Source organism: Tiliqua scincoides, chromosome 10 (genome assembly GCF_035046505.1).
Source record: "Tiliqua scincoides isolate rTilSci1 chromosome 10, rTilSci1.hap2, whole genome shotgun sequence".
NCBI classification, from domain to species: domain Eukaryota; kingdom Metazoa; phylum Chordata; class Lepidosauria; order Squamata; family Scincidae; genus Tiliqua; species Tiliqua scincoides.
The window spans coordinates 26,293,050-26,304,219 of record NC_089830.1 but is presented as its reverse complement, the minus strand read 5'-3'; the positions used below and the strand labels follow the sequence as shown (position 1 = coordinate 26,304,219).

The 11,170-nt window shown below is 53.4% G+C and overlaps 1 protein-coding gene across 1 annotated transcript; it reads right to left on the bottom strand.

Moving 5' to 3' along the window:
* Positions 1-369: 369 nt before the first annotated feature.
* Positions 370-10,898, bottom strand: LOC136661499 (gap junction delta-2 protein-like). Its single transcript, XM_066638779.1, has 3 exons — positions 10,828-10,898; positions 2,251-2,719; positions 370-849 (listed from the first exon to the last, which is right to left on the bottom strand). Exons 1-3 carry the CDS (start codon positions 10,896-10,898, stop codon positions 487-489), a joined length of 903 nt encoding a protein of 300 aa, XP_066494876.1. The 3' UTR covers positions 370-486.
* Between the last annotated feature and the right edge of the window lie 272 nt (positions 10,899-11,170).

The window sequence follows — 11,170 nt, the reverse complement described above, 5'->3', positions numbered from 1 at the left end:
CCCCATCTGTCTTTTCTTTGCCCTACATGGTTTCCTTTTGGGAAAGAAAAGAAAAAAAAGCAAGCCCCCCCCCCCCCATCCTGACAGCTACCTTGCTGGTTCATGCATTGTCATCACCTGGTCCGTTATAAAGGCGTCGTAGGCACAAGTTTCTGCAAACCCCACCCTTTTGCTTGCACCATAAGTGTGTAGAGAAGTTATTAAAAGGGAGCTGGGGCAGGGGGAGGAGGGAGGACAGGTGCCTGCCCTCCCTCCTGCTCCCGGTTCCGCCACCCAGCTCCTAAGGGGCCGGATTTCCCCAATCAGCCCTTAAAGCGAATGTGGCGCCCGCCCCCTGGAAAAGAGGAGGGGCTAGTGGAAAGCACCCGCTGAATATTGCATCGTGAACCTGGGAGGTATTGTGGTTAGTTCGGTAGGTGGCGGTTTTTGCACCGGCGGCAACGGCACCGTGGACGGCCCCGTTTTCCACCGTGGCGTCAGACACCCTCAAACATAGGCAGACTCGCTGGACTGCGTCCGTCCGAGTGTAGGCACTTGGGCCAGCGAGGAGAGGTCCTTCTTGCGCACCTCGCAGATGGACTTCCGCCTGGCCTGCACACCCCGGATGGCTGTCTTGATCTTGCGCCAGCCAAGGTGGTTGAGCTCGGCCAGGTTGAGCAGGACGCAGATCCCACTCACGGCAAACATGAAGACCAGGAAGACGGTCTTCTCGGTGGGGCGGGATACGTAGCACTCCACCTCCTTGACACAGGGGTAGCGGTCGCACTCAAAGATGGCCGGCACGTTGAACCCGTACAGGAAGTACTGCCCCGCCAGGAAGCCAATCTCCAAGGCATTGCGGAACACCACCTGTGGGAGGAGGAGAGGCTTAGTGGGGGGCAGAGTTGGCAGGCAGAAGGCCTGCTGTTTAGTCCCTGGCAGCCTCCGCAGGTGGGGCTGGGAAAGGCCTTTTCTGAAACCCTGGAGAGCCAAATCTCTGGCTCCCTGCAAGGCAGCTTCATGTGCAGGCTCCTATGAAGAACGTGGCAGCGTGCATTTAGGGAAGGTGGTGAATGGCCTAAAGAAAAGAAGAAGAGCCCTGTTGGATCAGGCCAAAGGCCCACCTAGTCCAGCTTCCTGTGTCTTACGGTGGCTCACCAGCTGCCTTGGGGAGAACCCAAGACAACAAAAGAACTGCATCCTGGTGCCCTTCCTTTCATCAGGCATTCTGACATAGCCTACTTCTAAAACCGGTAGGTGGCACGTACGCATCATGGTTTGCGACCTGTGCTGGATTTTTCTCCCAGAAATCTATCCAATCCCCTTTTAAAGGCATCTAGGCCAGATGCCGTCACATCCTGTTGCAAGGAGTTATTATTATTATTTATTATTATTATTTTATTAATTTGTACCCCGCCTTTTTGCCCAACGGTTGCCCAGTTCTGCAGATTAAATAGGCTGCAAAGCTAATAATCCAGTGGACTCTTCCCTTTGCAGCTTCATCTGTTCAATGTGGGCCCTGATGCTGTTTGGGGGTGAACTGAGCAAGTTCAGGGTGTCCCATTCTGGAGGGTAGCTGGTTGCTTCCAGCAATAGTCAGGTGGGAGCCCCGGCCCTGCCCACGGCCTCTCTTCCTCCTGCTCTAGAGTCTCAGAAGGGCTGGACGGGGGATTCCTTCCCAGGTGGCTGTGCTGGCATCCCTGGAGCAAAAGCCAGGCAGAAAGTCTGTGCTGTTCTGAGCTTGTCAGGGTCTGGAGGGCTCTCCGCCTAAGGCCAAAATGAGGCTCACTGTTGCCTCTCCACCTTTGCAGCTATTTCCTACTCAAACAGATGGTCACTAAGACACCACAGCACCCTAGTGCTTGCTCCTTCTCTTGCAACAGTCTGCTGGGAAGGGAGAGGAGGGGACGAGGGAGCCAGAGAGCTGTCTGCCGAAATGATTGATCTGGATGCAGCCCACAGAGCAGCATCCTGATCTGGCCCAAGCAGCCCTGAATGCGAATCAAGGCACAACCAACATCTTGCTGGAGAGTTCAGCTTAGATAGGGAAGGAAATGGCTTCTGCAAACTATAGCATGAGTGAGCAAGAGAGAGAGAGAGAGCAAAATTCCCCATGTAAAGTTGCAGACAAATGCCAAAGAGCAGTGCAATATCTGCAGCTGGAGACTATATTTAAGTACGTGCAGGTATATTATACAGGTGAACGTGACTGCAAAGGGCACTTGAGGGAGAGCCCTCTAACCACGTCTCCCAGATACAATAAGGACTGACCTGGATGATGTAGAAGCGGGAGATGCCCTCCTGGCGCTTGACCTTGGAGCTCTTGGGGGGCCGCATGGGGGTGCTGGGGATCTCCTTCACCTCCAGGCAGTCGGGCTCCTCTTTGGACAAGCTATCAGGATTCTGCACCAGGATGCCGTTGACGTTCTTGACCTTCTTCCCGTCGCGGATGCAGTCCTTCTCCAGCAGGGGGTAGAGGAAGGAGTAGCGCCGGTCGCGCTGCTTGGCTGACTGGTGCACAGAGTAGGTGATGAAGCAGAGGCTGGGGGTGCAGACGAGGATGATCTGGAAGACCCAGTAGCGGATGTGCGAGATGGGGAAGGCCTTGTCGTAGCAGGCCTGGTTGCAGCCCGGCTGCAGCGTGTTGCACATGAACATGGTCTGCTCGTCCTCATACACCGTCTCGCCCACTATGGCCACAATCAGAATGCGGAAGATCACCACCACTGTCAGCAGTATCCTAGGAAAAGGGGGGGAGGTGAGGAGTGGGTGGGACGGAGAGGCTCTCTGTTCCTCCCCCGCCTGGACTGGCCTGTCGGACGTGCACTCGGCTTCCCGCTGGGGCTGCACAGATGCAGTTAAACAAAAGCGCATGTGCCGTATCCTACCTTTCGCGGGGTACTCCCAAGACAGGCAGCAAGAATGTAAGAGCAAATGTAAAACGTAATGTAATATAAAAACACATCCAACCATTTTAACAAATAACCTGAAGCAGCTGAGCTTCCCAGTCCAAGAGCTTGGTGGGTCTCAAGAGGTTTCCTTTAAAAGAGAAACGGGACCTGCTGGCAGCCCTGTGGCAGGGAGTTCCAGGGGCTGTCCCTGAAAAGGCTCTGCTTTGAGTGTGTGCCAGCTGAGGCTCACTCAGTGACAGCCCATGGAGCAGAGCCTTTGTGAAGAGCTGAGCAGGCAGGTACATATCGCAGGGCGTGGTCCTTGAGATACCGAAAGCCCAAGAACAGGGCTTTAGAAGGGAACCCCCGCACCCTGGTCTGGACCCAGAAATGGATAGGAAGCCCCTGCTGGCCCTACAGGATGGGAGGGACATGCTTTCTCTGCACGGCTCCCATCAGCAATCTGGCTGCAGCACCCCGAACGAGAAAAGACACCTGGAGAATCCCTTTGGGAAGAAGTGATTTCTGAGGAGCATCAAGCCCCCAGTGGAAACCCACCCTTGAGACTGAGGATTGCTCAGCAGGGAGCGCCCTCCAAGTGCCTTGCGAGGAAAAGCCCTCTCCAGGCATCAGCACAAGGGACCGAAAAGAGAAGCAGGTGTGGGCGTGGGCAGTCTCCAAGCTTAGCCAGGAAGCAGATGGTGGCAGACACTTGTGGCCTGGCTGGAAGAAGGCATAGAGCAGGGGTGCTCACACTTTTTTGGCTCGAGAGCTACTTTGAAACCCAGCAAGGCCCGGAGATCTACCAGGGGGGAAGGAAGCGTCTGACAGACACCCCCTTTAATGTATGGAGCCCCTGCTGGAGTCTAGTCAGTTTCGTCAGTTTTGTTGCTGCATGCCTGAAGAGCAGCTAAAGTGTCAGTTTCAGTGTCAGTTTAGTGTCAGCTAAATATGTCAGTTTCGTCTAGTCACTAGACAAAACTGACATATTATCAGTTTGGAGAGACAGGGCTCCGAGATCTACTCGTTTTGCCTCGCGATCTACTGGTAGATCGCGATCCACCTATTGAGCACCCCTGGCATAGAGGATGTCAAGGAGGATGGGTTGCTCCTGGCATCTAAGTGAGGAAGGCCCCTCCCCACCAGCTGCCTGTACCTGTGGCTTTTGAGAAGGACAGGATAAAGCCCTGCAAGTTTCTCGGTGGCCATGTGAGCCATGAGAGCTGAACAGAGCCCCCCTGTTCAATGGCAGTAGATCTCCGATTACAATAGTCTGGAGGCAGGTAACATCATCTTCAATCCTACTTAGAGGAGTATCCAGAGGCATTTGAATGGCCACTGCTGGGAAGAGACTGCTGGTCCAGAATGACCTTTAGGTCTGATCCAGAAAATGACAATCATGTTTTCCAGTCTGGAGAGAAGGTAAACTTTGCAAGAGGTGAGCAACCAGATTGAACCAACAGTCCTTCCCAAAAACCCCCACTCTGCTTCCAGTTAAGAGGAGCTACTATAGCTTTGCAAGAGTTCAGCTGCAAGTAAATTCAGATGGCCACGCGCAAGTATATTCGACAGGTGGCAACAGGAAGATGTGCAGTTTAGACCTACGAAGTCAAGATAGTTGCATGGGCCAAAAAAGAGTCTTGTGCATCTAGCAGTTTGGTCCACCTTCCTTTGTGTGCCAAAGAAAGAAAGAGTGAGCGAGCAGGGTTGTAGTGACCAGGGGGGCTGCAATGGGGCAGGGGTGGGGCTGGGGAAATTCAAGGCTCCAGGCATTCAGTTTTGCCATTGAAACCAACAATTTTGTGGAGATGGAGAGAAGAGACTGTTTCTTAATACTTCACACAGATGTACTGCTTGGGCAAAAACAGACTCTTGAATGGAGGCCAGGAAGTATAGGAAGAGGGGTGAGGATTGTGGCACAAACTCCAGTGAGTGACTGGGTAGTTGGCTTTGGCCTAGAGCAGGGGTGTCCAAACATTTTAGCAGGAGGGCCACATCATCTCTCCTTTGAGTAAATTTACATAAATGAATACATTAGAGATGGAACTTACATGAATAATGAAGGTCTTGCAATAGCTCAGGGCCTATAAAAGGCCTTGCACAAAGAAAGGCCAGCCTTTCCTTTGCTGCCACTGCTGCAACACAGACATGAAACAGGAAGCAGTGGAGGGAGCCCTTGTCCCACAGCTCACGCGAGAGGTCAAACAGTTGGCTGTCATGCTAAGAGCAGTTGCGTTGGGCCACCATGGGCTCCAGCAAGTCTCCCTTAGGGCCAGAGCTCATTGGAGACTGGGGGCTCTCAGTGGGCCGCATTGAGAGTCCTCGAGGGCCGCAAGTGGCCCAAGGGCCGGGGTTTGGGCACCCCTGGCCTAGAGCGAGGCCCGTACTCCCGGTTGCCTCTGAAGCTGTGCTGCCCCGGCCGTCTGATTTCCTGGCCCAGGAGAAGAGAGGCAAAACCACGCCACCGGCCATTGTATTTTGCTGGTGCCATCCAGTTCCCTGCCCCGAGGCGCTTAATATCTGAAAGTCAAGGCAGGAGGATTTTGGAGATCCCTGCACTGGGCCCTTCCGGCTTTTGCAGTTCGGCTGGGCAATCTGAGCTTGGTGCAGGCCTAGCAGTGGGCCACAGGGATAGAGATGCAGAATGCAACGAAGGGGCACCATCTCGTACTGTTAAACTTCTGCTTATTGGAGTCCTGAGCCTGCTAGCTAAGAGCATCCATAAAGTTTTGTTGGTTAGGCTCTGCATGTGAATATATGCTGGGTTGTAGCACCACTGGGTGGGGAGGGAAAGAGGTGAGGTTAGCATTTTGAACTGGAGGAGCCTGAGAATCAGGACTCTTACGACAGGTTTTCAGTGGATAGCATGGTCTAGTGGTTAGAGAAAGTGGTGGCCTGGGAGATAGCAGCATAAGGAGAGCCCCTTCTAGTCCAGCTTCCTGCATCTCACAGTGGCCCACCAGAGGCCTCAAGCAACACACAAGAGACCTGCATCCTGGTACCACTCCCTTGCACCTGCCATTCAGATATAGCCTACTCCTAAAACCAGGAGGTTGCACATACCCAACACAGTTTGTAACCAGATGTTCTCCAGAAATATGTCCAATCCTCTTTTAAAGGAACTAGGCCAGGCACATCCTGTGACAAGGAGTTCCACAGGTTAATTGCACACTGGGTAAAGAAATAGTCTCTTCTGTCCAAAAATTAAGATGAGATGAAATGTGCCTTCTGGCCTCACGCATGTGGAAAGGGGAATGGGATGGGGCTGGTTGTTGGAGGAGAGCCATGCCTGCAGAGATGTTGTATCCAATGCATAAGTCCTAAAAAGAGGAGCAGGAGCCCCACCTCAAAGCCCCCTTGTTAGGCAGGTCACACATGCAGGGCCTGGTCAAGGGCTGTTCTTCAGTGGTGTTCAAGCATAGCAGATGAGATGAGAAACCTGCCCTTGCTTTAAGTTCTCTAAGAGCAGGAAAAGATGGCGTGGGGGGGGGGGGGAGAGAAATCAGAGGAACAAGGAGAACCAAAAGCAACATCCCTATACTGGGGGCATTTTGGAACACCGCATTCTTGTCTTCCTTTTTCTCTGCCCTCATTTCTATCCCTGGTTTTTGCTTCATGCGGCTGATGCTGAAGACAAGAACTCTTTGAAAGGTGAGTTTAGAGCACTGTTTAAGAACATAAGAACATAAGAACAGCCCCACTGGATCAGGCCATAGGCCCATCTAGTCCAGCTTCCTGTATCTCACAGCGGCCCACCAAATGCCCCAGGGAGCACACCAGATAACAAGAGACCTCGTCCTGGTGCTCTCCCCTACATCTGGCATTCTGACTTAACCCATTCCTAAAATCAGGAGGTTGCGCATACACATCATGGCTTGTACCCCATAATGGATTTTTCCTCCAGAAACTTGTCCAATCCCCTTTTAAAGGCGTCTAGGCTAGACGCCAGCACCACATCCTGTGGCAAGGAGTTCCACAGACTGACCACGCGCTGAGTAAAGAAATATTTTCTTTTGTCTGTCCTAACCCGCCCAACACTCAATTTTAGTGGATGTCCCCTGGTTCTGGTATTATGTGAGAGTGTAAAGAGCATCTCCCTATCCACTCTGTCCATCCCCTGCATAATTTTGTATGTCTCAATCATGTCCCCCCTCAAGCGTCTCTTTTCTAGGCTGAAGAGGCCCAAACGCCGTAGCCTTTCCTCATAAGGAAGGTGCCCCAGCCCCGTAATCATCTTAGTCGCTCTCTTTTGCACCTTTTCCATTTCCACTATGTCTTTTTTGAGATGCGGCGACCAGAACTGGACACAATACTCCAGGTGTGGCCTTACCATCGATTTGTACAACGGCATTATAATATTAGCCGTTTTGTTCTCAATACCCTTCCTAATGATCCCAAGCATAGAATTGGCCTTCTTCACTGCCGCCGCACATTGGGTCGACACTTTCATCGACCTGTCCACCACCACCCCAAGATCTCTCTCCTGATCTGTCACAGACAGCTCAGAACCCATCAGCCTATATCTAAAGTTTTGATTTTTTGCCCCAATGTGCATGACTTTACACTTACTGACATTGAAGCGCATCTGCCATTTTGCTGCCCATTCTGCCAGTCTGGAGAGATCCTTCTGGAGCTCCTCACAATCACTTCTGGTCTTTACCACTCGGAAAAGTTTGGTGTCGTCTGCAAACTTAGCCACTTCACTGCTCAACCCTGTCTCCAGGTCATTTATGAAGAGGTTGAAAAGCACCGGTCCCAGGACAGATCCTTGGGGCACACTACTTTTCACCTCTCTCCATTGTGAAAATTGCCCATTGACACCCACTCGCTGCTTCCTGGCCTCCAACCAGTTCTCAATCCACGAGAGGACCTGTCCTCTAATTCCCTGACTGTGGAGTTTATTCAGTAGCCTTTGGTGAGGGACCGTGTCAAATGCCTTCTGAAAGTCCAGATATATAATGTCCACGGGTTCTCCCACATCCACATGCCTGTTGACCTTTTCAAAGAATTCTATAAGGTTTGTGAGGCAAGACTTACCCTTACAGAAGCCATGCTGACTCTCCCTCAGCAAGGCCTGTTCGTCTATGTGTTTTGAGATCCTATCTTTGATGAGGCATTCCACCATCTTACCCGGTATGGATGTTAGGCTGACCGGCCTATAGTTTCCCGGGTCCCCCCTCTTTCCCTTTTTAAAAATAGGCGTGACATTTGCTATCCTCCAATCTTCTGGTACCGTGGCTGTTTTGAGGGACAAGTTGCATACCTTAGTCAAGAGATCTGCAACTTCATTCTTCAATTCCTTAATAACCCTTGGGTGTATGCCATCAGGGCCCGGTGACTTATTGATCTTTAATTTATCAATGAGGTCTGAAACATCTTCTCTTTTAACCTCTATCTGACTTAACTCCTCGGTCAGGAGGGGCCGTTCGGGCAGCGGTATCTGCCCGAGGTCTTCTGCCGTGAAGACAGATGCAAAGAACTCATTTAATTTCTCTGCCATCTCTAAGTCTCCTTTTATCTCCCCTTTCCCTCCCTCACCATCCAGAGGGCCAACCGCTTCTCTGGCGGGTTTCCTGCTTCTAACATATTTGAAGAAGCTTTTATTATTCCCCTTAATGTTGCTGGCCATGCGTTCCTCATAGTCTCGCTTGGCCTCCCCTATCACCTTCTTACATTTCTTTTGCCACAGTTTATGTTCCTTTTTATTCTCTTCATTAGGGCAAGACTTCCATTTACGGAAGGAAGCTTCCTTGCCCTTCACAGCCTCTCTAACTTGGCTGGTTAGCCATGCGGGCACTCTCCTGGATTTAGTGGAACCCTTCTTTCTTTGCGGTATACACCTCTGCTGGGCCTCTATTACTGTTGTTTTAAGCAGCCTCCATGCACTCTGGAGAGACTGGACTCTTTTTACCCTCCCTTTTAACCTCCTTCTAACCAGCCTCCTCATTTGAGGGAAGTCCGCCCGTCGGAAGTCAAGGGTTTTTGTTAGAGATTTGCCTGGTATTCTTCCCCCAACGTGCACATCAAAACGGATCGCAGCATGATCACTGTTCCCCAATGGCTCAGTAACGTTTACATCTCTAACCAGGTCCTGCGTACCGCACAAAATTAAATCCAGAGTCACCTGTCCTCTGGTGGGCTCCTTGACTAGCTGATCTAAGCCACAGTCATTTAGCACGTCAAGAAATCCGGTTTCCTTATCGTGACCAGAACACAAATTGACCCAGTCAATATGAGGATAATTGAAGTCCCCCATGATTACAACCCTGTCCTTCCTTGTCACCTCCCTGATCTGTTTCCTCATTTCAAGGTCCCCATCAGATTTCTGGTCTGGAGGACGATAGCACGCCCCCAGTATTACATCGCTGCACAAGCCTGGTAATTTAACCCACAGAGATTCTACGGTGGAGTCAGACCAACCTTCAATCTCTACTTTGCTGGATTCTATCCCTTCCTTAACATAAAGGGCCACCCCACCCCCAACACGCCCCTGCCTGTCCCTCCTGTAGAGTTTATAGCCCGGGATTGCGGTATCCCACTGATTCTCCGCATTCCACCAGGTTTCCGTTATGCCCACTATGTCAATATTTTCCCTTGTCACCAGACATTCCAGTTCTCCCACCTTTGCTCGTAGACTTCGGGCATTCGCATAAAAGCATTTATACACGGAATGCCCCAGGATGGGCTGCTTATTTGCTCCTTTGTCCCCGCATCCTCTCATTGTGCCAAACCGTCTATCACATCCCTTCACCCTACCTTTCCCAATTTCTTCTCCTACCCTGCCTTTGTCTTTGTTTGCAGATGGGGTGGAGTGTGGTGGAGAGTGCCAGGCCAAAGGGGGTGGGGGGGTGTAAGGAGCTCAATATCCCAGTGGAGCCTCTAACACAAGAGGCTGTAAAGATGTTGAGGGAAGATGCAACCAAAGACAGCACCAAAGATGGAGCCAGGTGGGATGAACGGCCAAAGGCCGACTGCCCCTCTGACCGCCCCGTGGCCTCCTCTACCTCAGCTGGCGTGGCTGCTGTGGGCAATGGGATGCTGGGAGGTCACTTGTCTGAACTGACCTGACCGCTCTCTGAAACAGGAAGAACATGTGGCCCTGCCTTCCTTCTTTCACCAGCCCTCCCATCACCCACCGGGGCCCAAGGCCCTTCCACCCCAAGGGTTACACCTTGCAATGATTCCCCCTGCCCGCTCCTTGGCTTTTGCCTGCAAAGCCACCTGGGTTCCTAGATCCAGAAGGAGGGGAGCTGATTGTGATGACTTGGTGTGTGGGGGGAAACACTCTGGATATGCTCAAGAGCATGATTTGTTTTAAATTCTCTTTTGCCGGATCTCCGGGTGCCTCTCTCCTTCTGTTGTCTCCTCCGTTGCCATCTGCTCTCCGATTGCAAGCGGGCTGCGGGCTGCCCGAAAGGGGACCCCATCAGGGCTCACGGCACCCCTGAAACCTGCACAGGGGCAGTGGCCCCAGTTCACAGGGTGTCCGGGGAAATCCCCACCACCGGCTCAGTCTTTCTCTGCATGGGTGGAAAATGCGCCCACTGGGCACCAGATGGAAAGGGAGGGCAAGGAACCAAAAGGGGGGTGGGCAGCACAGGCATGCCCCCTCCCCAGCCTCACCTTTTGCAGCCCTTTGGGAATTCTCACAAGCCATTTCTGTAGGTCACTGTTGGGGGGGGGTGAGGACCCCTGCCATCCATACAGAAAAGTACTCTGCAGGGGCGGGGGGGCCGGGATCCCAGAGGGAGACCTCCTGGCTCGCCTCCTCGCAGAACTTTACCCCCCCCCCCGATCCCCGCTGGCTCCCAGCCCGACTCCTCCAAAGAGGGACGCGGGAGGCCGGCCGGCCAGCCAGCTGCGGAGCGGGACGGGCGCCTCGGGGGCACTTGGCGAGCGCTGCTTCTCCCTGCCCGGCGCCCGCGGAACCGCCCTCCACGGCGCGGCCGCGACCCACCTGCCGATCATGGTGGAGTGCTGCTGCACCGCGGCCTCCAGCAGCCTTTCCAGGATGGTCCACTCTCCCATCGCTCCGGGCTGCGCGGGTCTCCCCGCATGCGAGGCTCTGCACGGGATGGGCTCCGCCGCCGCCGCCCCTGGCCATCAGCTCCGGGCGCGGGAGGGCGCCGCCGGCCGCATGTGCGCTGCGCTGGCTGGCCGGCCGGCCGCGGTCTGCAGCGCTCTCCGCAGCGCGCGCCTGCCAAGGACGCCCGCCCGCCCGCCCGGGGATTAGGCGCGCGCAGGGCGCACGAGCTGCCGGCCGGCCGGCTGGGGTGCGCGCGCCGCAGGAGCAGAGCCTG